The sequence below is a fragment of the Quercus robur genome, chromosome 12 (assembly GCF_932294415.1).
Source record: "Quercus robur chromosome 12, dhQueRobu3.1, whole genome shotgun sequence".
NCBI classification, from domain to species: domain Eukaryota; kingdom Viridiplantae; phylum Streptophyta; class Magnoliopsida; order Fagales; family Fagaceae; genus Quercus; species Quercus robur.
Window position 1 is genome coordinate 28977429 of NC_065545.1, and position 26459 is coordinate 29003887.

General features: G+C 33.0%; 1 protein-coding gene across 1 annotated transcript; it reads left to right on the plus strand.

Annotated features, from left to right (window-relative positions):
* The first annotated feature begins 6883 nt into the window (after positions 1-6883).
* Positions 6884-24446, plus strand: LOC126710542 (agamous-like MADS-box protein AGL19). The gene is made up of 7 exons (XM_050411056.1): positions 6884-7614; positions 22336-22414; positions 23122-23183; positions 23286-23385; positions 23646-23687; positions 23774-23815; positions 24050-24446. Exons 1-7 carry the CDS (start codon positions 7433-7435, stop codon positions 24149-24151), a joined length of 609 nt encoding a protein of 202 aa, XP_050267013.1. The 5' UTR covers positions 6884-7432; the 3' UTR covers positions 24152-24446.
* The last annotated feature ends 2013 nt before the right edge of the window (positions 24447-26459 follow it).

A 26459-nucleotide genomic window follows, 5' to 3' on the forward strand; every position in this document is an offset into this window, starting at 1 on the left:
CTTCATCATTTGAACTGTTAGATGAGCAAAAACTTAATTTCAAACATTTTCAACACCCCTAACAATCAAAATGACACTTTTAGTACAAATACCGAATTACTAGATTAAAAAATCAAACCACATCAAGTTTTCATAGACCAGAGACATTCTTGGAATTATGGTTAAATACATGTGATTGAGAATGATTAATTATAATCAATTCTAAAAAATAGTTAATTTTAATCAACTTTGTGTCAATATCCCATTGGTTTAAGTTTAAACTTTAAAGACAAGAGTGTATAGGATTGTATGAGATAATTCTAAACGATAATGGTTGTTTTTGAATATTTAATTAATTATTCTAAAAATAGATAGTTAATTGAAATCTAATGATTTTTCATGCAAGTTAATATAACCTAAAAATGTCTTAGAACTCATTTTCAAGGTTGTAAATGAGAATCCACTAATAATATTGGTATTACAAGTATAAAGAATCATACCAAATCTCTCATTTTCAATGGCTCATAGTATGTGACTAACCAATAGATGCACGAATCTCATACGCAACTTGATCACCAACTTGAGAAGGATGTTGTCTGCAAAATTCTTTAGTTCATCACATGATGAAGATCACAAATCTCCTTGGTCACAAAACTCTATGGTGTACAAACACAGCAGCTTCTTCAAGAAAAAGATGAACTAGGGCAAATTCTGTCTTCTGTCATAATTTGCATGAACACGACTTTGCCTCACACTTGTGCAACTTGTGTAACCTTTTACGGCCCTCAAAATAATCCTTATATATGTTTAGGGTTGTGAGAAAAGAAAGCATAAACACATACTCATGGATTGGATGAAAAACAGCTCTAAAAAACTAAGTTTCATAAACCTCGATAGATAGCCATCTATCGAGCTAGCTGTCGAGCCATGGGCTGAAACAGCTCTTAAACCTCGATAGATGCTAGCTGTCAAGTTTTAAAATCTAGCACTTTCTTACTTGTTTCTTGAACAGACTTGCATGATTTTAACACTTGAACTTGAAACTTGTTCCTTAAAATATTAAACACATCCTAAATCTACCAAATTACAAGTAAAGTGTGTTTTGTCAAAGGGTTAGCTAATTACATAAAATAGTAACGTATGTTCCTAACATTAAATCATATATGTCCTAACAATCCTAAAAGAAGCCCAACAACAAACTTATTCAACACCAACTTTTATCTCAACATTTTTAAGTAAAAGGAAAAAACCCAACAACAAAAATTCTTAATTGAGTAATACTATGAACCAAAAAAAAAAAAACTTCTTAATATATTACAAAATTCAATAAGAGAGTTGTAAAGACTAAAAATGAAAACTAATTAATAATAAATTAGAGCATTCTTATCGCGACTACTATAGTTGAATGGTTAAATAAAAGAATTATAAAGAGTAAAGACTAAAACTATTTAATAATAAATTAAAGTATTCCTATCGTGACTGCTATACTGGAAATAAGTTTTTTGGCAATGAAATATATAAAGAATGAATTGCAAAATGAATGGAAGATAAGTAGATGAATGATTGTTTGGTTGTGCACATTAAAAATGATGTAGTTGGTAGTATTGATAATGAAACTATCATGCAACAATTTTAAAATATGAATCATCAGAAAAAGTAATTGTAAAACTTCATTTAATTGCATTTTTTTTTTTTTGCAATGTTGATATATTCAAGATCTCTTTTATTATATTTTGTATAATTCAAACTTTTTGATTATTCCCTAAAAAATTTCCTTGAGCCACCATTAGTGGTAAACAGTTTTGGGCACTCAAAAATTCCAGAAATAGTGAGGTGCAATGAGGAACAAACTTGTTCCATGGGCCGGGTTTAAAGGTAACTTTTGTAACAAAAGCAAACAATCTTCAGGTGCTTTGGGATTGTTCAACTCTTTTTTGCATAGAAGTGGACATTTGGTAATTTGGGCCATATACATTTAAGCTGAAAGGCCCTAATCAGGGCTCAAATTTCACATCATCTGGTCCTATACACTCTCTTGGGTAGAACTAGAACCAATCTATTGGATTTGCCAAAGTAAAGACTGGTCGATTTTGATTGCAGAAAAAAGTAAAACTAATCATAATGCAACTTTTTTTCTCGACTTTACTATTAGGAACACTGTTACTTTATACCTTTTGCCTTTAGCTTAGTCTGTAGAGCCCAGATAGCTCGAATCAGATCACAGGATCTGAGGGGTGCATTGAGCCCATGGGGTCCCATGGTAAAGTAGCATTTTGGGCTAAGTAGGTGTGAGAAAAAAAGTATGAGGGACCACTGTCTGGTCTCTGAAATTGGGTCACAACTCACAACTCACGAGCCAGTGTACTCTCGGCCCTACTGTGCATGTCGGGCAGCTGGTGGTGCTTCTCCATCAATTGAAATCAAATCTTTATAAATCTTTTTTTTTCTTTTTTTCATTTTTGGTTGTTTTTCCCAATAAAGAAACTTTAACAAAGACAAAAATTAACCACCCTTGTTTAATGACACTGCACCTCTCTTACATTTGGTTAGGTGGGCAATTGTCAATGATGTTCAAACCCAAATGATGAAGATGGTTTTAACTTTTGATGCTGGTTATCCGTATCCATTGTGAGAACTGGACCTTTCATAATAAGTGTTTTAAGATCATAATAAATATTTCATAATAAGTGTTTGAATATATAATACTAACTAGTTGCTACCCTTTGCATTGCATAGGAAATTTAACAAGAGATATTTACATGTCATATATATATAATTATTAATTATTAAAAAAATAAAAATTCAAATTAGAGATTAAAAAAATAACTTACCCAATTTAATTAGAATTTGTTTATAAAATATCAACCATAATTTAATCACAATTTGTTTAGCTTTCTATTTGAGTTCTAAAAACCAAATATGAGTTGCTAACCCATGCACTGCATGGAAAAGTTCAACATATAATGTTTATATATGTAAATATTCATGAGTATTAATAAATAAAAAATCATTTGGTTATACAAAAGAACTTACTTAATTTAATTATAATTTGTTTAAAGAAGATCAAACATAATTAATCAAAATTCGTTTGGTGTTGGATTGTTTGATCCAAAAAGACAATGAGTTCCAATTATAGTTTAAACTATATATTTTAGCACTTTTATAACTCTAAAAATAAAATTAAGAAATATATTATATTAATGATAATGTGATAAAACATGAACTTTCAAAAGTTGATGTGGTAATATTTTTCTTTTTTTAAGGAAAAAAGGTAGTTATACGGAAACATTAGAATAATTCGACAAAAAGTCAAAAGATTGTTATTATATATATTATAGATGTAAATTTATTATTTTCTAAGTGTCTTTAAGGTAACAGAGATCCTTGATTTTGAAAAAAAAATACAAATGTATAATTATTGTGTAGTTGAACTGACATGGATAGTAAATTTTAGTTAGTTCAATTAATAAAATCTCTTGTTGATAACTAATAGATGCATGATTATCCATAAAAAAAAAATAAAAATAAAAATAGATGCATGATTAAATATTTAATCATGCATCTAATTATGTGTACAAAGAAGAAAAAAAACCATTGACTTGATGTATTCAAAGGAACATAAATTTTAATAGACCTTCATTTATCCTTCCTTTTCAAGATTTTTTTTCTCTTGAATTCATTGAAACGATAAAATAACCTAAATTCTATAATAAAGTAGAGTAAATTATCACTAAACTACAATATCATTGATCATTTCAAAGTATTTAATAAAAAAGGAATAAAAGAAAGAATTAAATAAGACAAAATCCTTGACATGTTTTCTCACAGATGTATCACCAAATAAAGATTAACTATAAATTATTTGAAAAAAAATTAGAGTTTCATACATGCATTCCAATAAATTGAACATAAACGTCATTTCCAATAACCCCATAAAAGCAACTGGTTGATTTAGGCTATGTTTGGTTTGACTGAAAATATTTTACAGCCTTATGAGTCTTTTGATGGACTGAAAAACCCAATCAACCTGAAATCATTTTCCCTTTGATTGTAAAATATAATAAGTTTTGGTGTAAAATGAAATACACTTCAAGTGCGTTTGTTTTGGCTGAAAAGGGTTTCAGGAAATCATTTTACACCCCTCTATGTGTTTGGTAAGCACAGAAAATTGGGTCAAATGGAAATTGAATTTCCCATTGACTGTAAAATAAGCCTCATTAGGTGTAAAACCATTTCAACTTTTATTTTACTTTCAAATTATTTCCAGACTTGGAAAATAGAAGAGAGAGAGAAAGAGAAAGAAGAGATCACACTACCACCCAACCCCAGATCGCACCACCGCCCCTAACCCCAGGTCGCACCGGTCTCGTCGCACCCCAACACCGGCGAGATCGCGCCTCCTGAAAATACACACTTGAAGAGAGAGAGCTCAAGCACACTCCACTTGAAGAACCCAAGCACATCCTCCCCGATCAGATCGCCGTCCTTGTTTAAACCCATCCTTGTCGGTGATGCCCAGAACCACCCTTCGACACACGGCCCTACCATCGCATGTAAGCCACTCCGTCGACCCATCCCTTGTCCTCGTCCTCCGCCGACCCATCCCTTATCCTCACCGACCCATCCCTCATCCTCGTCCTCACCGACCCACCTCCATCGACCCATCCCTCATTTGAACCAACCCATACCTTCAAATCAAGTTTTACTGATTGAAAAGTCACCGCCAAACATAGATCAGAGCCTTGTCATCTCGTTCTCGCCGCCGCTGAAGCTCGTCATCAACGCCAAACACAGATCGGAGCCTTGATCCAATTTCAACCTCTCTCGATCTACCACTCTCTTTCCCTCAATCTCTCACTCTTTCTTCCTCCCCCTCTCTGTTTGACCGAGTTTGAAAGTTTAATGGTTTTATTTTGATTTTTGTTTCTTTAAAAAGTTTATATCTTGCAATTTTCTATTATAAATTTGTTTGGAAGCTGAGAAAATGGCTAAAAAATGTGAAAAATTTGTAGGAAAATAGCATTTTCAGAATATTACAAAACATTAGAAATCGTTTTCCAGACTATTTTCCATTGCACACCCAAATGCCCGGATTTTAATTTCCTTACGGGAATTTATTTTCCCTTGCATTCATTTTACACTCGGAATTCGATTTACATTGAACCAAATGCAGCCTTCTATTTTCCTACATTTCATTTCCAGCCTCAGAACCAAAGAGAGAGAAAGAGAAGAGAGGAGAGCTTGAACACAAACGAAGGAGCACCGAGGAGCCACCCATGAATCGATCGAACCACCGTGACCCAATTGAGCAATCTAGCAATGAACCGATTGGATTATCATGATGGGGTCCACTAATGTCAACCACCCACCCCTAGATCTCTTTATCTTGTCGTCATTGCCTCTAGATTGAACCAAAGTGTCTATGTTGTTTTCCCTATTCATTTACTATGTACTGCCAAAAAACTAAAGTGATCCGCAATTTTTGACTTCATCATAGCAGTGTCTTCATTCTTCAATCAACATTGCAGGGCAAAGTGATTTTCATATATATATATATATATATATATATATATATATATTTGGGGATAAAAGAATAGGCAATTCATCATACGAGATCTTGTCCATCTAGCTTTTCTTGACCTTTCCTTATGTGGTTCTCTCTATGATAGTATTATTTCGTCTCCAATCACAATAAGCCTTCTGGCTCAAGGTAAGAAGAAACTCGATTGTTATGATACAATGCTAGGATATGAAACCCATCATTTGCCAATAAGGTTCATAGATTCATCAAGCAAAGTCCAACAATCAACTCTAAAATTGTTATTAAATCTTAACCAATCCGTCCAGTTAGATCCGATGAACAGATAAGCAAAATTTAAATTAAACCATTTAAGCATATAATCCGGTCAAACCAAATTAAATTAGGCGGGTAGTTTGTACTTTGTATAGACCTAAGCTTAGAATTTGCTTAAAAACATTTTATAGTGAATAGACCACTATTTTTTGGCACAACAGTTGAATACTCCCCCAGTTATATATAAACAGTACAGTTAATAATAGACATATTATAATTAATTATTATGTTCTCTTAAAAGAAAACTAGAAATTATGATTAATAAACTTCATTCTTTTTTGTTTTTTTCAAATTTATTAAAAGAAGGGTGGGTATGTTTTGTTTCACAATTATTTATGAGAGCAACCCTACTGTCTGTGGTCCTAACGAGAGCTTCAAACTCAAGCTTCGCACCCCGAAAACCAGTACTACTGTAAAAAACATAAACCTAATCTACTATGATATTATATATAGTGTATATATATACATGCTCGTGTGCCTCTCTATCTGACACGACTAGCAATAATAACCATAGAAAAAGGAAAAAAAGAAGAAAAAAGAAAAAAGAAAAAGTCCTGAGCTGAAGAACCACATAAGGACTAGCCACGTGACAGTGTCTAAATAATATCACCCACAGGAGCAGAGGTGGCAAGTCATGATTGGTACACTTCTTATTTTCATAGTACGGACGACCTCGACTTCCTCTAAAATTAATCTCTCTCTCTCGTACGGACAAACCATTGTAAATAGTTTACAGTGTGCACTTTGCACTCCGAAGAGGAAGGTTTTGATGGAGTGCCGAAGCAGTGCTCCAAATTTCCCTGCAACTTTGGGGGTTCCAGCCTGTCCGGGTATTAATGGCAACCGACAAGAATGTTTGTTGTCTTCCACATCACACACCTATTAGCCCTCTTTTAATGTCACCGGATTGAGTGGTTGTCAGTCTCTCTTTATCCACGTTGCGTCAAAATACGCAATAGGCACCGAATTTCCATGCCTCTAAAAAAGCAAATCCTTAGTTGGATTGAGGAATAGTGTCATTGGGTTCACACATGTATTTGGCACTTATTCCTGTTTTTCTTCTTTTGGGAGGTGTCTGTTTTTTCCATTATGTTTACCCAAAAAAGAAAGAGATTAGGTTCTAAGACCTACTATATATTCTTTCTTTATTCATTGTCTTAGGGTTGTGGTCTTCTTTTTCTACTTCTAGCTAGCTCCTAAAAATGCCAATAACAAAGTAGATAAGCTGATCAAATCAAATCAATCAATCAATCTTATGGTTTCTTTTTTTTCCTGGGCATTTTTTTAGGGTTTCTCAGAATTCCTCAATCTCTCTTTCTTGGTTTTCTAAGATCTCTCCCATCTTTGCTTCACTAATTTTAGTTTTCTTTTTTGTGTGGTCGTTGTTTTTTTCCTCTCTTTTTCTAGATTTCGTTAACAGGGTTTCTATTTTGGGAAACCGTATCTGGGTCTTGCATAGTAGTTTACAAGCTTTGATTTTAGATCCACTGTCTATTCTGCTTCGGTTCAGATTTCCATAAAGTTCATCATTTTATTTTCTGGGTTTTTTTTCCTGGAAATTCGCTCTTCTTGTTTGGAGAGTTTAGAGTACTGCAAGAAATGGTGAGGGGAAAAACTCAGATGAAGCGCATAGAAAATGCAGCAAGCAGGCAAGTAACCTTTTCAAAGCGAAGAAATGGGCTGCTAAAGAAGGCCTTTGAGCTCTCAGTTCTATGTGATGCTGAAGTTGCACTGATCATATTCTCTCCTAGAGGAAAGCTCTACGAGTTCTCAAGCTCTTGGTACGTTTTAGATTCTTAATTTTACTCATATTAAGAACCATAATTTCTTGTTGTTTTCATCTTCATCATTTGGTTGATAAATTCATGGATCTAGAAATTCATCTCCGACAATTGAACCTTCTTAAACTGTCTCTTCTAGAAAACTAAAAAGATTTGTGCTAAAATATTAGTAGGCAAGGCAAGAATAATTGGTGATTTGCTAAAAAAGTTGTTTTTTTTTTTGGGTTGAATTTTAATTATGTACGGAAATAAATAGAAGCATAATAGTAATATATAGCAGTAATTATAGTACTAAAATTTACTGAGGCTAGTACGACACCTATACCATGTAGATAAGTATCATGATTATTAACGAGCTTAATTTAATTATATGTCAAAGGTGTCTGATCTCTCTCGTCTTCATTCAATATTAATTGCCTACTGATTTTGTTCATTGTGTTTCCAGTTTTCCTGTCTTGATCTTCCAAACAGTATTGGAGATTTTCCATGACTGTTGTTATTTTTCTCCTATATTTTCATCTACTTTTTTTTTTCTTTCTCTTGTTGCTTACAATGTTCATCTCCTTATTTTATGGTCCATAGGTGCGATCTTCCAAATAGTCTTGGAGATTTTTGATCTACTATGGTCATTACTGTCCAATATTTCTAAATAGTTATTTCATGGTCATAGGTAGTGTTAGTTTGTTGCTTTTGTGCAAGGAGAGGGGGAGAGAAAGAGAGATTTCATCTTTAAATCAACAGAAGAAACTAATCTTTCAGATATCTCCATCTATTGCCTGCCTAAAAAACAGCGTTTTTACTATTGCTTTTCTGAGAGAGCATGAACCAATTTACCCTATCACTAAAACGGCTTCGAATTCAGTGATACTAAAAGCATGGAACAGTATAATATTTGTTGTTCTGTCGATTTTGTAGCTACTCTAAAAATTGTTCTATCAAAAAAACAAAAAAATTTGTTTATAGAAATGACCCCTTGATTACATCTAAGGCATTGGTGAATGACAAGAAACTTGGAATCTTGTGACTGTTTGAGTGTCTTCGTATCTCAAAAAAAAGGAAAATAAAAAGAGTGGCTTCTGACTTCTGAGAAAGACATTGTACTCAATATTCTTACTGGTACTATTTATTATGTTTTTGAAAAGTACTGGACCTCTGATCACCAACATCTCCATTTACCTATTGGTTTAACTTATCCTTGATATTGGTGTTAAAATGTACTTGTTTTTTTATTACCACTTGCTTTAAGCAATATTGGTAAATAAATAATTTTTTTGGTGGAAATATTGGTAAATAAATATATTAATTATATAAGTATTGAGTTCATATTATTTTGCTTGAAAAAAGAATATATAAGTATTGAGTTCATATTATTTTGCTTGAAAAAAGAATATATATATATATATACATACACATATGGGATCAACTGTAGAAATCCTGTTTAAAATCTAACTCAATCAAGAGTCATATTTTTGTTTAAGGGCATGGGGGTAATTAAACACTTAGCTTATTAATACAACAAAAAAATCCAGTTTAATTACTAAATGTTTGCACTATGAAAAAGCAATATCTTCATAAAATAAGTATAAGTAAAATGAGAATGTTAAGATAGATGCATAAAAATACAAAGATATGATATGAATTGTAAAAAATTAGTTTAAAAGATATAGGTGGTTCCTATTAGTGAACAGACATGGGAGAGCTGTTGCTTGAGATATTTTGATAATGTGCAAAGAAGAGAGATTAATACATCAATAAAGAATAAGATGATAGGCCAAAAACGAATTAATCCCTTGTGATGAATTAATTGATTAATTAGCCAAATTTATTAATTAATCAAATTAACATGCAAACGCGTGATAGCACAAACAAATTACCAATGAACTAAAGTATGCAGCGAAAAACAAATTGACACGGTGATTTGTTTACGAATGGGGAAAACTTACATAGCAAAAACTCCATCGAGTAATTTTAAGGTCACCACTCTCGAGAATCCACTATTATCAAAACAAGTGGTTACAAGTAAAGGAATCTCAGTACCTTATACCAACCTACAGTTAAACCCTTACCCCAATACCCAATTGGACTTGTTCTGTAGTGACAATCTCTCCTTGTAATGCACGGCTCTTAGTACGCGACTTCAATCACCAACTAGAGAAGGTTGTTGGCTGCAAAGTTCTTCAGTTCATCTAGACGATGATGATCAAGAAGATGCTTGGTTACAAAATCCTACGGTGCACAAACAGAACAACTTCTACACAAGAACGATGAACTAGGGCAAATTCTGTCTCTGGTCACAATTTGCTTGAACAAACTTTGCTCAACACTTGTGCAACTTGTTCCACTTTTAACGACCCTTAAAATAATCCTTTTATATGTCTAGGGTTGTGAGAAAAGAAAACTCAAACACATAATCACGGATTAGAGTCAAAACAGAACTGAAAATCTGTTTTACTGAAAATCTGTTTTTCTTAAACCTCGACAGATACCCTATCTGTCAAGCTGTTGTCGAGTCACGAGGCTAGAACAGCTCTTCAAGCTCGATAGATGGCTAACTGTTGAGCTAGCTGTCGAACTTTAATGAACTTGCACTTTTTAACTTGAATCTTAGACAGACTTGCATGGTTTTAACACTTGATCTTGAAACAAAGTTTCTTGAAGTATTAAACACATTCTAGATCTACCCAAATACAAGTAAAGTGTGTTTTGTCAAAGGATTAGTCAATTACATAAAATAGTGACATATGTTCTTAATAAGTGAATCACATATGTCCTAACATAAGACATAGGTGGTTCCTGTATATGATTTTAGTTAGGATAGAGCAATGATGAAGAATACATGTGGTTGCCTCTATCTCAAAGTTTTTGAGACTAAAACTATATTGTTGTAGTTTAGTAAAATGAAACTTTTTTGTCATGTGTAATTATAATGATTCTTCTACTTCTTTCAAGCCTTAAATAAGACAGGATATTTAAATTTATTTGAATTTGTGAATGAACCATAAACTTATGATTCAAACCTCAACCTACTAATTTTTTTGCTTCATCTTTTATCAAGTTACATGCATTATTTGAGAGAGAAAAGGTGTTTGATTGTCATTTGATGGGAAATAGATAATAATTAGATTTGCTCCTTGACTAGGAATCTTTACCAGCAAATAAGCAAGCTAATACACCTCATTATTACTCGTATTGTCCTATCTAAGGATTGGTTTATTAGCTAATTGAATAAAAATTATTCTGTTGTATTTGTTATTTAAGTGGTTTTGAGTTTTAACTGCTTCATGCATGGTAATTGGGAAAGTTAAAACTCTCAAAAGCTAAAAATGCTATTTTTTAGCATCTCATTCCCAAAAAGCACATTACAACAAAGGTGCTAGTGTTAAAATTTTTAGCATCTGAGTTATAGTGGACTGCTATCTATGACAGTTCACTATAACTCAAATCTTATAAATATAATAATATTTTAATACTATTTTAATTAAAATATTTTTTCTCTCTCTCCCTATTCTTTTTTTCTTCTCATCGGACTCTCTCTCACTTTTGAGATGCTAAATGCTAAATTTTTTGAAATGTTTGATGAAAATGCTCTTATATGCCCCGTTCATGATTGAGACAGTGACTAAAGTGCTGAAAATTAGAGATGTCACTTCTTAAAGTTAATATGATTTATTGGTTCCATTTTTTCTTATTTTCTTCCCTTCTCTTTTATGATGTCGTTGGAGTCACTCACAGAAAAAGAGTTAAACCGGCTGGAGTTTCAGGATGTCACAGTACTGCATCCTAGTTTTTGCTTAGCTGGATTTTAGAAGGTTGGAGCATATATGTGAAGTATGATCTAGCATATTGCACCTCCCTAATCTACATTAAACTTAAGATTTGCATATAGTAAAAATGCATTTGGACCGAGCAAATTGCAAGTCCAGTCCTTCTAATTGAGCATTAAATTAAGCATTATTAAGTTTGAGAAAAAAGAAAAAAAGAAGAAGAAGATATCAGCAACATAAGCCCTCTTTCGCAAGAAATCTCCTTATAAATATACAATTTGTACTACCAACATACAAATGACTGAAACTAGGGCACAACTAAAAGCTAATTAGATTATTGAAGTTGAAAAAATGCATTTAGATCCCTAACCGGCTTATCTATCACTTATAGTTATTTATTCAATTATTCATCGGTAGTTTACACATGTTCAAGTGCAACAGGAAAAACGTAATCACAACAGAGAACAAATATTCGCGCACATAGAGAAAAGGGTTTGTTTACGGAGTAATAATCCAAAACGGTAAAAACACTATACAAAGCTCAACTTAACAAATCCATTTTAGAGATTGTTGCAATACATACTAACTTACTAGACATCCAACACATGTAATAGACACTGTATTCGAGCTCTTTGCTTCTGTTGTAATAGCTGAACCAACCTTTAGTCTTCATAGTGATTTAGTACTGCAAGTCTATCACTGATCCCCAAACCAATCTTTTGGTTACTACGGCCACTTGAAGATTTTGCAACATCTTCGTGGTTTAAATATTTCATAACAGCACCCTAACAAAATAGATGGTGATCATGTGTTTGGTAGTGAAATTTCCTCTCAAGTGTATATTGATAGTTTTTAGACCCCTTAAAATGCAATTGGATTAACCTAGGTAATTAGCCAAGTTGTTACTTAGTCCAATTTAACAAATCTAGGTTATCACAATAACAAAGATCATCATGCAAAACAGCAGAAAGATAAATAACACAAGATATGATCACCCAGGAAACCAAACCGGTAAAAACCTGAGGAGGATTTGACCTAGCTATCCTCAAGGTAAACTTGAATCCACTATCTTGAAAGAATCGAAGTTCATACAATAAGACTTACAAGCCCCCACACTCGACTTCTTATTGCTACCAACCAGTAGAACTGACTGACACGACCACGTGCAAGCTCCGAATCCACGGACTCTTTCTTTCTTGGATTCACCACCAGATACAAGTACACCCGCTTGTGTTTTCTTTAAGCTTCAATGGCAGCAACCGAGTTGATCATCAAGGTGTAGATAAATCTTCTCCTTGAAAACCCTAAGTTTGTGTAAAGGAAAGCTCCTCTAGATCTCACAAGAGATTTACACAAACCGCAATATGAGCAACACTAAAACGTGGATAGGGTTTGCCTTTTATACCTAGAACAAATTAGAAAACCCTAAAACGTTTTAAAACAACTAGGGCTGAGTTGGAAAATCTGCAGAAAAAAACATTCTGCTCGAGTTTCGATTGATCGAGTCTAAACTTTGATCGATCGAGCCAAGCCGAAATGCATAAAACTTTTCTGCATTAGCTCGATTCCAACTTTACATAAATGCACAACTTTGAGCAAGACTAAAACACTTCTAAACACATTGTTTTGATCATGGTTTGACAACAATACATATTAGAGTTCTAAATACATAAATACCTAAGTCTTTAGAACCTAACATATATCAATTTGAGAGCGTGAAAGATTTGAACACTTGGACAGGGGTTTTCTCTTGAATACTTGTTCTATCTTTCTTTATGGAATATATATTAGGGTTATTTTTTGGTTCTTATAAGGTGTACAAATCAAGGGTTGATCGGCTACAAATGAACTGAGAAGGCAAAGTCGGTTGCTTTCCATAAGAAGTTTCACTTGATCAAAATCAGGCGAAACTTCTGTCCGATATTTTTAAAAAATTGCTTAATTTTGTTTGATCAAAATTCTCTAGACTTGCACAGTGACAAGTTTCATTTGACTTCAACATTAACTACACCAAATGATTACATATGACATTGAAAATTGTTGGGTTAAAATGAATTGACCCCTTGCAAATTAATTAATTAACTAAGTTAATTAATTAGTCAAATTACATGCAATAGCGGGATAGCACAAACAAATCACCAAATAACTAAATGCAATGAAAAATAAGTTTGACACAAGTGATTTGTTTACGAATAGGGAAAACCACTGAGACAAAACTTCATCGAGTGAATTTAAGGTCACCACTCCCGAGAATCCACTATTATTAATTACAAGTGGTTACAAGTATAGGGAACCTTACCAAACCCTTTGGCCTATCCTAAAATACCAACCTACAATTGAACCCTTATCCCAATACCCAATTAGACTTGTATTGTAGTGGCAATCTCTCATTTCAATGCACGAATCCTAGTACATGACTAACCAATGATGCACGGATCCCAGTGCATGAATAACTCATCAACTTGAAGAAGATGTTGGCTGCAAAGTTCTTTAGTTCACCAACAATGAAGATCAGGAAGCTCATTGGTCACAAAACCCTTGGCATAAAGACGCAGTAGCTTCCACAGAGAGAATGATAAACTAGAGTAATTTCTGCCTCCGGTCACTATATGCATGTATATTTCTTGCAACCACTTGTGATGGCTCTTAAAATAATCCTTATATATGTCTAGGGTTGTGAGAAAAGAAACCCTACATAAATACATAAGAATATGCGTGTAATCAGATTTGAAAAGTCTGATTTTGTAATTCTCGACAGATACAGTTTGTGTCAAGCTTCAACATTAAATCTCGATAGAAGTCTTTCTGTCGAGATTACCGTCGAGCTTTAATGAACAACACTTCCTTCACTTGTTTCTTGGTCAGACTTGCATGGCTTCAATATTTAACTTGAACACTTGTTTCTTGAAATACTAAACTCACCATAGATTTACCCAATTACAAGTAAAGTGCATTTTATCAAAAGATTAGCCAATTACATAAAAATGTCCCTAACAATCTCCCCCTTTGGCAATCTGTGACAAAACCACAACAAATAAATGAATCATGAGAGATGTCTTAAATTACTAAACTCACAACCACTTGTTGGATTACAAAAAAATCTAACCCCAATATAAACTCTTGAAAAACTTTGCAAGAAGAGAGTTCATGGCATGGTAGACTTTCACAACCTGTTTTTTTGAAACACTTAAACAAAACTCATCAAGGCATCATGTGTGAAACAGAAATAAAGATTGCATACATAAAGAAACATGTGTATAAAGATAGAAAAGAAACAACACATGTAGAGATAGGTGAAGAAAAAGCACACATCATCATATATATGAAAATAAGGTACAATGTATTTCAAAAAAAAGGTCCCTATAAAAAAAAGTCTTATACTAACTCTCCCCCTAAGTACAAGACTACTCTCAAACCCAAAATTACTCACTTTTTTGTCACGAATGACAAAGAGCAAGTCACTGAGAGGTCGTCATCTCATCATCACTAGAAGAGTTAGCATTATCCTCATCAGCACTAGCATTATCATCCTCATCAGCTGAGGCCTCTGGAGAAGGAGAGGGAGAGGGTGCAAAGCCAGCAATGCGAGCCTGTCGGTGTGCAATGTGTCCTACTCAAGTGTTTATCTGACACATCTCATTAGTGAGATAGTCAAGATGAGCATCCATCCTCTAAAGCTGCACCATAATGGCCTCAAGAGTCACACCAGCTGCCGAGGAAGAAGAAGCAGAGGTGGAAGGAGCCGAAGAAGAAGGTGGAACAGTAGAAGCTGTAGGATCATCTGTCTCCACTCTTGGCCGCTTCGATCGAAGTTGGGCCTCGCTCCGCCAAACAAAACCGTCGTTGATGGCACCCATCATGGTGAAAAGAGGAGAGAGAGGAATAGGAATGGAGAAGTGCTAAAGGATTTGCGTGATAACCAAAGGAAAGATGAGCTTATCAAGGGTAGCGGTATCTTGATACACATCTATGATAGATGTGATAAGGTGAGAGGGAAAGTCAATGGAAAGATCCTCCATCAAAGAAAGAAGAAAACAAGCACGAGGCTTAGTGATGGAGTTATAGTGAGACAAAGTTGTAAGAGCGAATGTCATCACCATGTTAAGGAACCTTAGGCCTTTAGCAAAGTCGAGCATGGGGTGTTTAGCTTACCACCCCATATAGAAGGAGTCTCACAAAAGTGAGAGATAAGCTTGTCTCTGGACATAGTCTGAAGACGCTCACAGCCAGGGTAGTCAGGATGCACTACCCTAGGAAAATGTAGTACCTTGGATATAAGATTCGGAGTAACTACGATACGTGTACCTCGGAATGTGATAACAAAACGAGGTACAAAGGTATCAAAACCGTGCATGTTAGAGTAAAACTCCTAAATGAACATGACCAGACACCTCTTGGGTTTCCCACAGAGGGATTTCCATCCCCGAGTCCAAATAACATCGGGTAGAGTAGTGTCGGAGAAGTCCGACATAATAACCTAGCATTCTGAATGAACGCCACGGTTTTGGAAGTTCTCAAAGAAGTTCGTCTTGGCCTTCTCATCACGGAACCGAATGTGAGAGGGAATAGGAGGATCAGAAGAGGATGACTCAGAACCATGAAGAGGGTTCTAAGTCGGAGTGGATTTGTGTGCTTTGGGTGTTATGGCATGGTCTATGAGAGAGAGAGAGAGAGAGAGAGAGAGAACAGAACACATCACAAACTAGAAAAGGAATGAAAAGATATAACGTATGCATGAAAAATGCATGAATATGTGACGTGCAAAATTTAAAAGCATCATGGGTAAAAACCCAATCCAAACTTACCAACACTCAAACAATCAATCACACATCTCAAAATGCATGAAACATTGTTATAATACAATGAGAATGCAATGCATGAGCATACATTACCAAAACAACCCAACCCAACCCAAAAAATTTCACAAAAATCTCAAAAACCCTAAAAATTTTCAAAAACCCAAAACCTAGGTTTAAAATGCATGAATGCATGTAAATGAAGGGATTTAGAACACTTACCAAGAGATTGAAGCTTGATCTAGGCTGAAAAAGAAGTGGGAGAGGAGATTTCAGTGAAAGGAAAGTGTATGGGGGTGAGAGAGAAGTGTTTTCTGTTGAGAGAGAAATGAAAAAGTGAAGTTTGAATTGTGCCTCAACTATATATAGAAAACACAGCTCGATGGATCAAAGTATTTTGTCGAGATCTGTCGAGCACTAAATCTTGACAAAAATGAAACTGTTGAGGTGCAGTCGAGATTTGTCAACAGCAAAACTCACCTCAATGGATCGAGAATTAGTCTCAAAGCTATCGAGCAGACAGAAAGATCAGAAATATGGCTTGATGGATCGAAGAAGCTATCGAGAATCTATTGAGGAGAAACCCAGAAATTTCGATGGATCAAGAATTTGTTGAGATCTATTGAGAAAAGAGAAAGAAGACTGAATAGAAATGAATCTGTTGAGATTTATCAAGAAAAGAGAAAGAAGGCTCGATAGAAATGAATTTGTTGAGAAGCTGTCGAGCTTGAAAAAAATGAGTTTTTCAAGGAGGAAAAACATAAAAAGATGAAAGCAACAAGCAAGCTACTCATACAAAGATCTAAACAACATGTTAAGCTCTCAACATATATGCAAAGCATAGATCCAAAAACACACACACAAAAAAAAAAAAAAAAAAAAATTATAACAAATTTTATATTTCAGAAATAAGTTAAGACATTTTAGTGAACATATATTAACACATGTATTTCTTGTGATGACCAAATCAACATTGCATCTGCATATGTATCAAAAGTAGCAAAGAATTTTACGTGTTGTGTGTGAAACATAGCAAGAGTGCATAAGTTTCTTATATTATGATGATTTGAGATATGAGAAAATTTAAGACACTCACACATAATCATAACTGTTTGATGTGGATTATCACCTTTGAGGTACATCATATAACTCCCACATCTCTTATAAACACTCTTACAACCATTTTTAAAAGCATTTTGATTTTTTTTGCTTTTATATTCTTTGAATATTTTCTTTTTGAACATATCATGCATGGGACATATAAGAGAAAAAACAAACACTTGGGTAAGCTAAAACATTACAATTTTGTTATGCCGAAGTACACAGATGTCATACGTGATTGGTGGGCTTTAGTAGTGAGATGGTTATTTATGCATTTCTCTTAGGATTTTCCCGTCAAAAAGAGTGATATGAGTATTAAGTATAAAAGATTACTTAATTGTACTCATCACCAACATGAGCCACTAAGCACACTTACTTAGTTATGCATTAAAATGCTCATTTAAGTTACAACTTACAAGAGATATAAAGTTTAGAAATTTTGTTTCAATTGCCATCCAAGGTACACAAGTACCAATATACACATATAACACTGTTTTTTGTATTTTTTCTGATTTTTCAAATTTTTTTATGAAAAAAAAAAAAAACAAAATAAAGCAAAAACTGAAAAAACCACCAAACAAAAACATAAAGAAACACACAAAACATAAAACTAGACTAACTCAAAATTTAGAAAGCAAAACAAACAAGTAATGCAAAACATAAAAGGGAGAGAGAAAAAGTGACTGAATCACTTTGAGTTTTTTTCATTCCATATCTTGGAAGAACCTTTTCTTTTCTTCTTTTTTTTTTTTTTTTTGGTTGTGCAAAACTTTGATCTGAAGGTGAGGGGAAAGAATTGAAACCGTACAAATTCGAAAAGGACATGAAGGCCTTAAGAAGATCTCCCAAAGGAGTAAGAGAGGATGGAAACTGACTCTGATTTCCAAATGAGACCATACTATTGGTTTGTTGTTTGGCTAACCACTTATAACAATTAGGACAAGTATGCCCTGAAGTTCCACATTGATGACAGAAATGCAGCTTCTTTTGTTGAGACTTTTTGTTGTTTGCCTTCTTAGTCCTAGGGTTTCTAGTCTCTTTCTTTTCAACATTAGGGAGTGCTCCTAGAATAGATTTTCCATTTTCTAAGTTCTCAATAGCTATTTTAGTTTTAGATTCATTGTTTTCAAAATTAACATTATCAATAGGTGAGACAAACATAGTTGTAGTAGAGGAGGCAATATTAGAAGAAGATAAATTATATCCTAAACCGGTTTTGTTAGAAGTAGTTTTCTAAAAACTTAGCATCTCATCGAGTTTTGCATTGGAAGTCCTCTCCAATTGAGCTCTGACTTGAAATAGCTTTGCTTCAAGCTTTTTGGTCCTTTCGGCCAAGAAATTGTTCTTAAATCGTAGTGCTCCAATGACTTGATTGGCTTCATCAACCTTGGTAGAGAGCTCCTCTCGATCTAGTTCCACATCACTCAGCTTCTTGGTGGCTAACTTGTATAGTTTCTCATGCTTCTCAGAAACCTCGTACAATTTAGCATAGTATGAATGTCATCTTGATCATCCATTTTCTCACAAATACATAGGAATATGTGTGTAATTAGATTTGAAAAGTTTGATTTCGTAATTCTCGACAGATACAGCTTATGTCGAGTTTCAACATTAAATCTCGATAGAATCCTTTCTGTCGAGTTTACTGTCAAGCTTTAATGAATAACTGTATTTGTGTGAAAATAACCAACACCTAAAATACCTAATAGAAGTCATTTGGCTTTAAAATTGAGAAAGGCAAATGATGGCCGTGCATGTATGTTTGAAGAAGTTTTTTGCTTGGGGTGTTCATTTGTCTAGCATTCCTAAAATTTGTTTTACTTTCTTCTTCTTAATATTTATCTTCTTTTTTCTTTAAGTTAGGCATTGCAAACACCATGGGAAGAAGAATCACATTAAAGTGAAAATGAGAGGGTGTTCATGGGTCAGGTTAAGGGGTTTTTTTCAATCCAACCCACTATGATTAGGTTAAAAAAACCTCAACCTAACCCAACCCATCACACAGGGGTCTAACCCAACCCATGTGGGTTTGGTTGGACATTTTTTTATTAAAAAAAAAAAACATGAGTATTAGAATAACATCAACTAGCAGTATTACAAGTGGCCCTACCATCTTCCAAAAATTTCAAGCATAGCACCATACACAAATTATCTAACCAACACAAATAACCAAACCAAATGACATTTAGATAGTAAGATATCAAATAGAATTTTATGTCAACTTAGTTTAGAAATAAAATAGAATAGTTGCAGTATTACAATTGTTTGTTGCCTCCTGCCATCTTCAGAAGATTCTAAATAGTAGCATCATTGTACTCAAATTCTAAGTAGGGAGAGATGAAAGTGAAAGACTAAGAGTTAAAATGAGAAAATAAGTTAGGATTTTTGTTTTATATTAAGGAGGGTGGTAAGAGAGTAATATAATATATATTTTAAATATAGGTGGATTAGGCGGATTTGTGAATCTCTTGATCCGAATCTAACCCAACCTATAACAAAAAATATTTTGGTAACCCATCAACCCCAAAAAACTAACCTAACAAGTAGGCCAGTTTTGGCGGATGGGCAAGTGGGCTACACATCCCTAAATGAGATATATTTTATCAAGTATTGCCTCATTAAAGTGAACCAAGTTTAAACCTTTTATACTAATTACCATGTAGGTTTTATTTAGTTATAAAAAAGTACTTAATCTTCAACATCACATGAACTTGCATAATCTTCATATTTAAATTTCATTTAACTTTGAAACTTGATTAACTCTAGAATTGAAGTTGTAAATCTTCAATACCTGATTAAAGTGGCCAGCCAGCATCAGTTCTTAAATCTTAAATCTCCATAACATTTTTGATAATGGTTGCATTATATTTCATCTACGGACGTCATACGTGTAGCCAGTCAATCATGTATTAAAGCCCTCAAGTCACAAACATTGCATGGTTTCACAGTTGTATTATTGTTGAATTCACTGGGTTGTCATAATTTTGTTGTCACCACTGAACCATTGATTGCCTTGTTGCATCCAACAGTCACAGATTTCCGTCATTCTGCAGGTTGTCTTGTCAGTTGTCATTCATGCTACCGTTATATTATTGTTCTTCTTGATTGATAATTCCATGTCACTATTGGCTCATAAGCTTCAGGTACTGTCATACCTATTTGATGTTTGCACTGAAGAAGATGAAATTTTCAATCATGTGAAATATTAAAAGTAAAAAAAGTTCGTTCTCAGTGAAAAAACAAGGTTGCTTTTGGCTGTTAGTTGCTTTTGACTAATGCATTAAGAAATATTTGGAGCAGGAACTCATTGGGCGTGTTTATTCCTTAGAACTAGGTTGATCTTATTTAAATGTGAATAAGCAAGCACCCTAACTTAGGAGGAAATTGGCTGCATATTTCAAGTATTAGAGCATGAAGGCATATTGGTTGATCAAGCAAACTACAATTATTAAAAGGTGTCAATTAGAGTCCAAATATTGAAAGGTGTCAATTAGAATTTCTTTTAGAGTGTTTTTATTATTATTATTATTATTACCTAGTAATCAAGTTTTATGGTGCCTCTATATAGGCCTAGAACCTCTAAAACGAAAATCAATTTTTTGGTTGAATTTTATAAAATATTTAAGGGGATAAGAAATGAGTCATGCTAAATAGGTTATCTTATAGTCCTAACCTAGTCTTTTAAGGGTTGAGTTGATTCGGTATGACCTGTATTTTTTTAAATAAAAAACATAAAAAAAAAATTAAACTTATCATATTTTTTTGTCTTTCTTTTAATATAAAGAAGAGAAAAAATAAATAAAAGCACTCAAAAATAAAAACTTAATAATACATAAAATCTTTAAATTTACAATTTTTAAAGCTTAATACTCTGGTGGTAGGTCTTTTGTCAATTCTTGACTTTATTGTCAGATTGTCAATACTCTACAAAATCTGACCCTTATAAAGCTTAATATTGCATTTGTTGTGATCAAATTCTGTCAATTTATGCATTATCTATCTGTTAATCATTGGAGTATTGTCAAGCATATTTAATGCAATCTCATGCACATTGTTCACTATGGCCTTCCTATCTTCAAGCATTTTCAAATGTATATTGAGCTCTAGTGCTTTTACTTTTTTCCTTGTCCATAAGCTTATCTCTTGGTCCTCTTGAGTATAAAGCAGCTGCTGAACTTGTTGCCCAACTATCTTGGATTCAATCACAATTATGTGAACTTGGTATCTCACTATCCCCTATGCCTACACTAGATGTGACAATATTGATACTACTTATCCCATTGTCAATCCGGTTTTCGATGTATACACTAGACATGTGAAGTGAGATTTTCATTTTTTTCGTAACAAGCTTTCCTCTAGCGAACCTTCACCTTGAGGGGCGTATTAGATAATATGTAAATAATATCTATTTGAAATTTGTATTTCAAGTTTGTATGTTTGAATTTTTGATTCATTTTATATCTTATCATGTTTCTATAACTATGAATACAATATCTCTTTCATTCTCATATGCAATGAGAGATTACATTAAAATCATTTCTCTGTTATAATTTGGAGAACCAATTTATCCAAAATTAATTAATGGAAGGTTTCACATAGAAATAGAAACAAACAGTAATATTTAGGGTTAAAATTAAAAGGGTCAGACTTAGCTCTAGTGTCTAGTAGTACTGGACTCGTTAAAATGATAATATATGTCTACTTTTGAATACATATTATTATTTGATCGGATCTAGTACACTGGATGCACTGAACCTAAACCAAGTCCAAATTAAAACAAAAGTTTATAAACAAAATAGAAACACATTCCATAATTCGTGGTATAGAAATGTGGTTCAGAATCTCTCAACTAGTATAATGAAATAAAACAAAAGTGATGATTAACATGAGAAAGATTACAAACTTGTTAAACATTTGTGATCTTGATACCATTATATACCGGCAAGTCAAGCCGCATATATTAATTTAAAGTTGTAAATATGAGAAGTGAATGCTAATGAAAGATGTTAAAATGTTGTTTCCATGTATTCTCTTCTTGTTGTGAACTGGAGATGCTTCAGTATGAGCAAGACGATAGAACGTTATCAGAAGAGATCCAAGGACCAAGGACTCAACGGAAAATCTGAAGGAACTAATCAGGTTTGCCCTCCATTTGCTTTTAGTATAGGAGATGACAATGAGCTAGCAACATAAGATACAAATCCTTTGCTAATAATATTCTTGATTTCTTCATAATGATGAAAATTTATCTTTTAATTATCTAGAAAGCACATTATTCTCTACTAAATTGCTGGAGTTGTAGTTTTTGTCATCATGAAAATCTGTCATTAATTGTGGCACAAATGCAGCCTCGTCCTCCATGACCAAATAACTTCTCTTAAATTTCATTATCCCCTCATATATATGTCTCTTGTAGCCACGCATCATCAGCAAGTTGAAATATATATGGGATGAAGTGTATATTGTTATGATTTATTTGGGAATTAGTCTCATGCTATAGTACAATGAAAGCGTTTGCACAATGTGCTATATAACCAAGCTGTTTATAATAGTTTATGAATTTCCCCTTTTTATTCCAACGAACATATTTGCTAAAGTTCCATAATCAACCTTGCAACCAACACGTTCATGAGAATTTGAGGGCAGAATGGAAGTACATGAGTATGTAAATGATGATGGTTAAGGTTTACCACTCCATGAGAGATACTTCAACTTATATATGATGGTTCTCCAAGTAGTATTAATGTATTATCTTTGTACATATAAGTGTCAAAGAAAACAGCATAATATGATCATGCTTGTAAACATATTATACAGTTTTGGTTATTGTTTTAATTTGCATGCAGCATGTGAAGGAAGACACTCAGAGCTTGGAAAAGAAACTCGAGCTTCTTGAAGTATCTAAACGGTTCGAGACCTAGTTCAAAACTCAGCACTAGAAGATTCTTTTTAGTTTTTTTTGTTTATCACTATTACAGTCTGTTTATACTTTGAAATTTGAATATTATAGAAAATTCTTGGGAGATGGTTTGGAATTATGTCCAATTGATGAGCTACAACAGGTTGAGAACCAGTTGGAGCGAAGCCTAACTAAAATTAGGGCAAGAAAGGTAAATCCAACTTCACAAATATATATATATATATATATATATGTTTTTTTTTTTACAAATATTATGAACAGTAACTTCAAACTTGTGGTTAGCACACTTTTCTTTTTCTTTCTTTCTTTCGGAGTAAGCGCAGTAGATGTTAACTATGGTCGGGATCAGTATTTGTGAACAGTATACAATATCATGAAGCTTTCTTTTACTACATAGAGCTAAGTACATTATTGACGCTGAAACGCACTTGACTTTGCATATGTACGCAGAACCAATTATTTAGGGAGCAAATTGAGCAGTTAAGGGAACAGGTAAAGATGTAACACTACTGTTTGTGGTTTGTATCTCCAAGATAATATTGATTGTGTTTGACATATTTTCATTTGGCTTTATTTAGGAGAAATTCCAATTGGAAGAGAATGCAAAGTTACGTGCCAAGGTAAATTCATTTCGTCCCAATTTTCCTTTGAACTTCAAGTTATATGGACGTCTCTAAACAGTTCTTGCACCAAAATTCTGAGATGGTGCATAGAGATTAAGTTATCTCTAATATAATTGAAACTTTTAAATTAGTTTGTGATATATTAACAAGAACACATTCTAGCCCAGAAGATACATAGTTTGTTTATGAGTTATGTACGAATTGTAATAAGTTTAGCATCAATATGTGCAGTGTGGCCTGCCACCAGTACACCCATCAAGCAAACAGAGAGAGGTGAACAGACGAAGTCTGGACGTGGAAACAGAATTGTTCATAGGACCACCTAAAAGATGAAGTGGGCACTACAGCTATAAAAAAAATATAGTTATTCTAAAACCTATACAGATTAAAGGCTTTAATGGCTTTAATGGCCTTGTTACTGTGTGTTGACAAAACAATAGTGCAGCCAAATAATAAATTGTGTGAGTTCATGTGCTCTGGCAAAAGGAAATTGGGCCACATATCATATAGTGTTGTTTGTTTGGCCGAAACTACTCAGACAGAACTCGATAAAACTGTATATGACCAGATGATTTATTGTATCATTTTCCTTTTTGCTTTATATGTAAGTGTTCTTCTCTTTATGGTATACCCACCAGGAACTAGTAGTAACTGTTTTAGTAAATGGCCACAGTTTCTGGTTTAGTATACAGGTTTGCATGTTTTTGTAATTATTGTTGTTTATGCCATTCTTAATGTAGTAGTTATACTTGTACATCCGTTTATTTATTATGCAGCATAATTTATCCATCAAGTTCAATTATGACAAATTTTAAATTCTGGATTAATCAATTATGCATAAATGATACTAGTCGCAATATCTGGAAAAGTGTAATATAATTATTTTATAAAAATATATATGAAAGATGTAATTAAATAAAAAGATTTAAATTACATATTTATAATATTGTTTTATATAAATAGAGAAGACGTTATTAAAATGATTTTTTTTTTAATATACCATATTTGGTTGACAAATTTGAACATATCCAAGAATATAAAAAAAAAAAAATGTAAACCCTCAATCCATGGAATACATGTAAGATGTTGCATTAAGTTTAAATTATTCTATAAGTTTTTATTTTTTTATTTTATTTTATTTCAAATTTAAGTATAATGCATATATTATTGAAACTTGAATTTTAAGGTAATCTTGTAATTATTTATCATTTTTTATTGCTATTTTAGGGCTTATATTTCTAATTTCTAATGCCTATTTTATTTGTATTTTTTAGCTCAAAACTAAAGAGTATGGCCCAAATAGAATAAAATTTCTTTTTTTTTTAAACCCAAAAATTAAGAAAAAAATGAATTTTCGAGTCAAAAACTAAAAAGGAAATCTAGAAAAATAATCAAATTAAGACCTAATTAGTTCAAAATAGATTGAAGTGGATCGAATGGACGAAATAGACTGAATGGACCAAAGTAGGCCAAAGTGGACCGACCGAAATGGACTGAAGTGGACCAAATGAATCGAAATAGACCAAATAGACCTAATATAACTTAATAAGAGCGTATCAACAATAAATACTAGGAAATCCAATAATAAATCAAATAGAACATATCCTTTCCTTCTACTTCATCAGGTTGAGGATTGTTTTGAGGTTCTTGAGGAGGATTTCTTTGGTTTAGTGGTTTCACCCTTTCAGTGGAGAGAGAGAGAAAGAGAGAGAGAGAGAGAGAGAGAGCTCTTTTTATTTTATTTTATTTAGAAACAGAGAGAAAATATTTTAATGAGAAAAAGACACCACCCACAAAATAAAAGAATATTAAATTTTTATCACTTTGGAGCTATAGTAAACTATCATAGATGATAATTTACTCTAATTAGGTTGTAAAATTTTATAGCTTTACCACCACCAATATATTATACTTCTTAATGTTTTAGGTGCTAAAATAACATTTTTAGCTATTTTAATGCCACCAATATGAATACTCTTAGAAAAAGTGATGGGTTTATTTGTTCTTTTCAATCGGCTTTTTGCTGCTGCTGAATTTTCTTTGGTGTGAAGGTTTGGTGCAGTGAAGGATATGGCCTTCAAAGCTTTGGACCTTTGGTTAGCAAAATGACCCTCAGATGAGTCAACAGAAAGTTACTATATATATATTAGCTTTCTGTTCTTGGAACCTTTTGTTTTGAATTCTAATTTGTATAGAAGATTAAAGGGCACTTTTTTTTTCTTTTTTTTTTAAGTTATTCCTTCAATTTTTTTAAAGAAGTCGTCGTAGAAAGTAACCATATCAATTGTCTAGGCAAATTCCATTAATATATAACTATATAATCTCTCGTATTTTTCAACGGCTAATAGTTATAGATAAATTTAACCTTCATCATTTTATGTTAGGTCAATTTATTTATTTATATATTTTTTGAAGCTTTAGACTTGTCAAAATATAAGAATCAATCAACCAAAACACACACACACACATATAACTTCTTCTTTTTTCCATGATTCTTCCATCTCCCTGTCTCTTCGTCTTCGTCTTATTTATTATTTAAAAGGCATAATAAATTTTATTAAAGTTTAATTCTTATTTTAAGACATTCATTACAAAGGTAAACACTCTTCTCCAAAAAAAGAAAAAGTAAAACACAACTATG

Bases quoted from the DNA above. Each gene is read 5' to 3' on its own strand.
- LOC126710542 (XM_050411056.1), top strand. From the start codon at position 7,433: ATGGTGAGGGGAAAAACTCAGATGAAGCGCATAGAAAATGCAGCAAGC. The intron at 7,615-22,335 runs GTACGTTTTAGA...GAGATGCTTCAG, and splicing joins TACGAGTTCTCAAGCTCTTG to TATGAGCAAGACGATAGAAC. The intron at 23,386-23,645 runs GTAAATCCAACT...ATATGTACGCAG, and splicing joins CTAAAATTAGGGCAAGAAAG to AACCAATTATTTAGGGAGCA.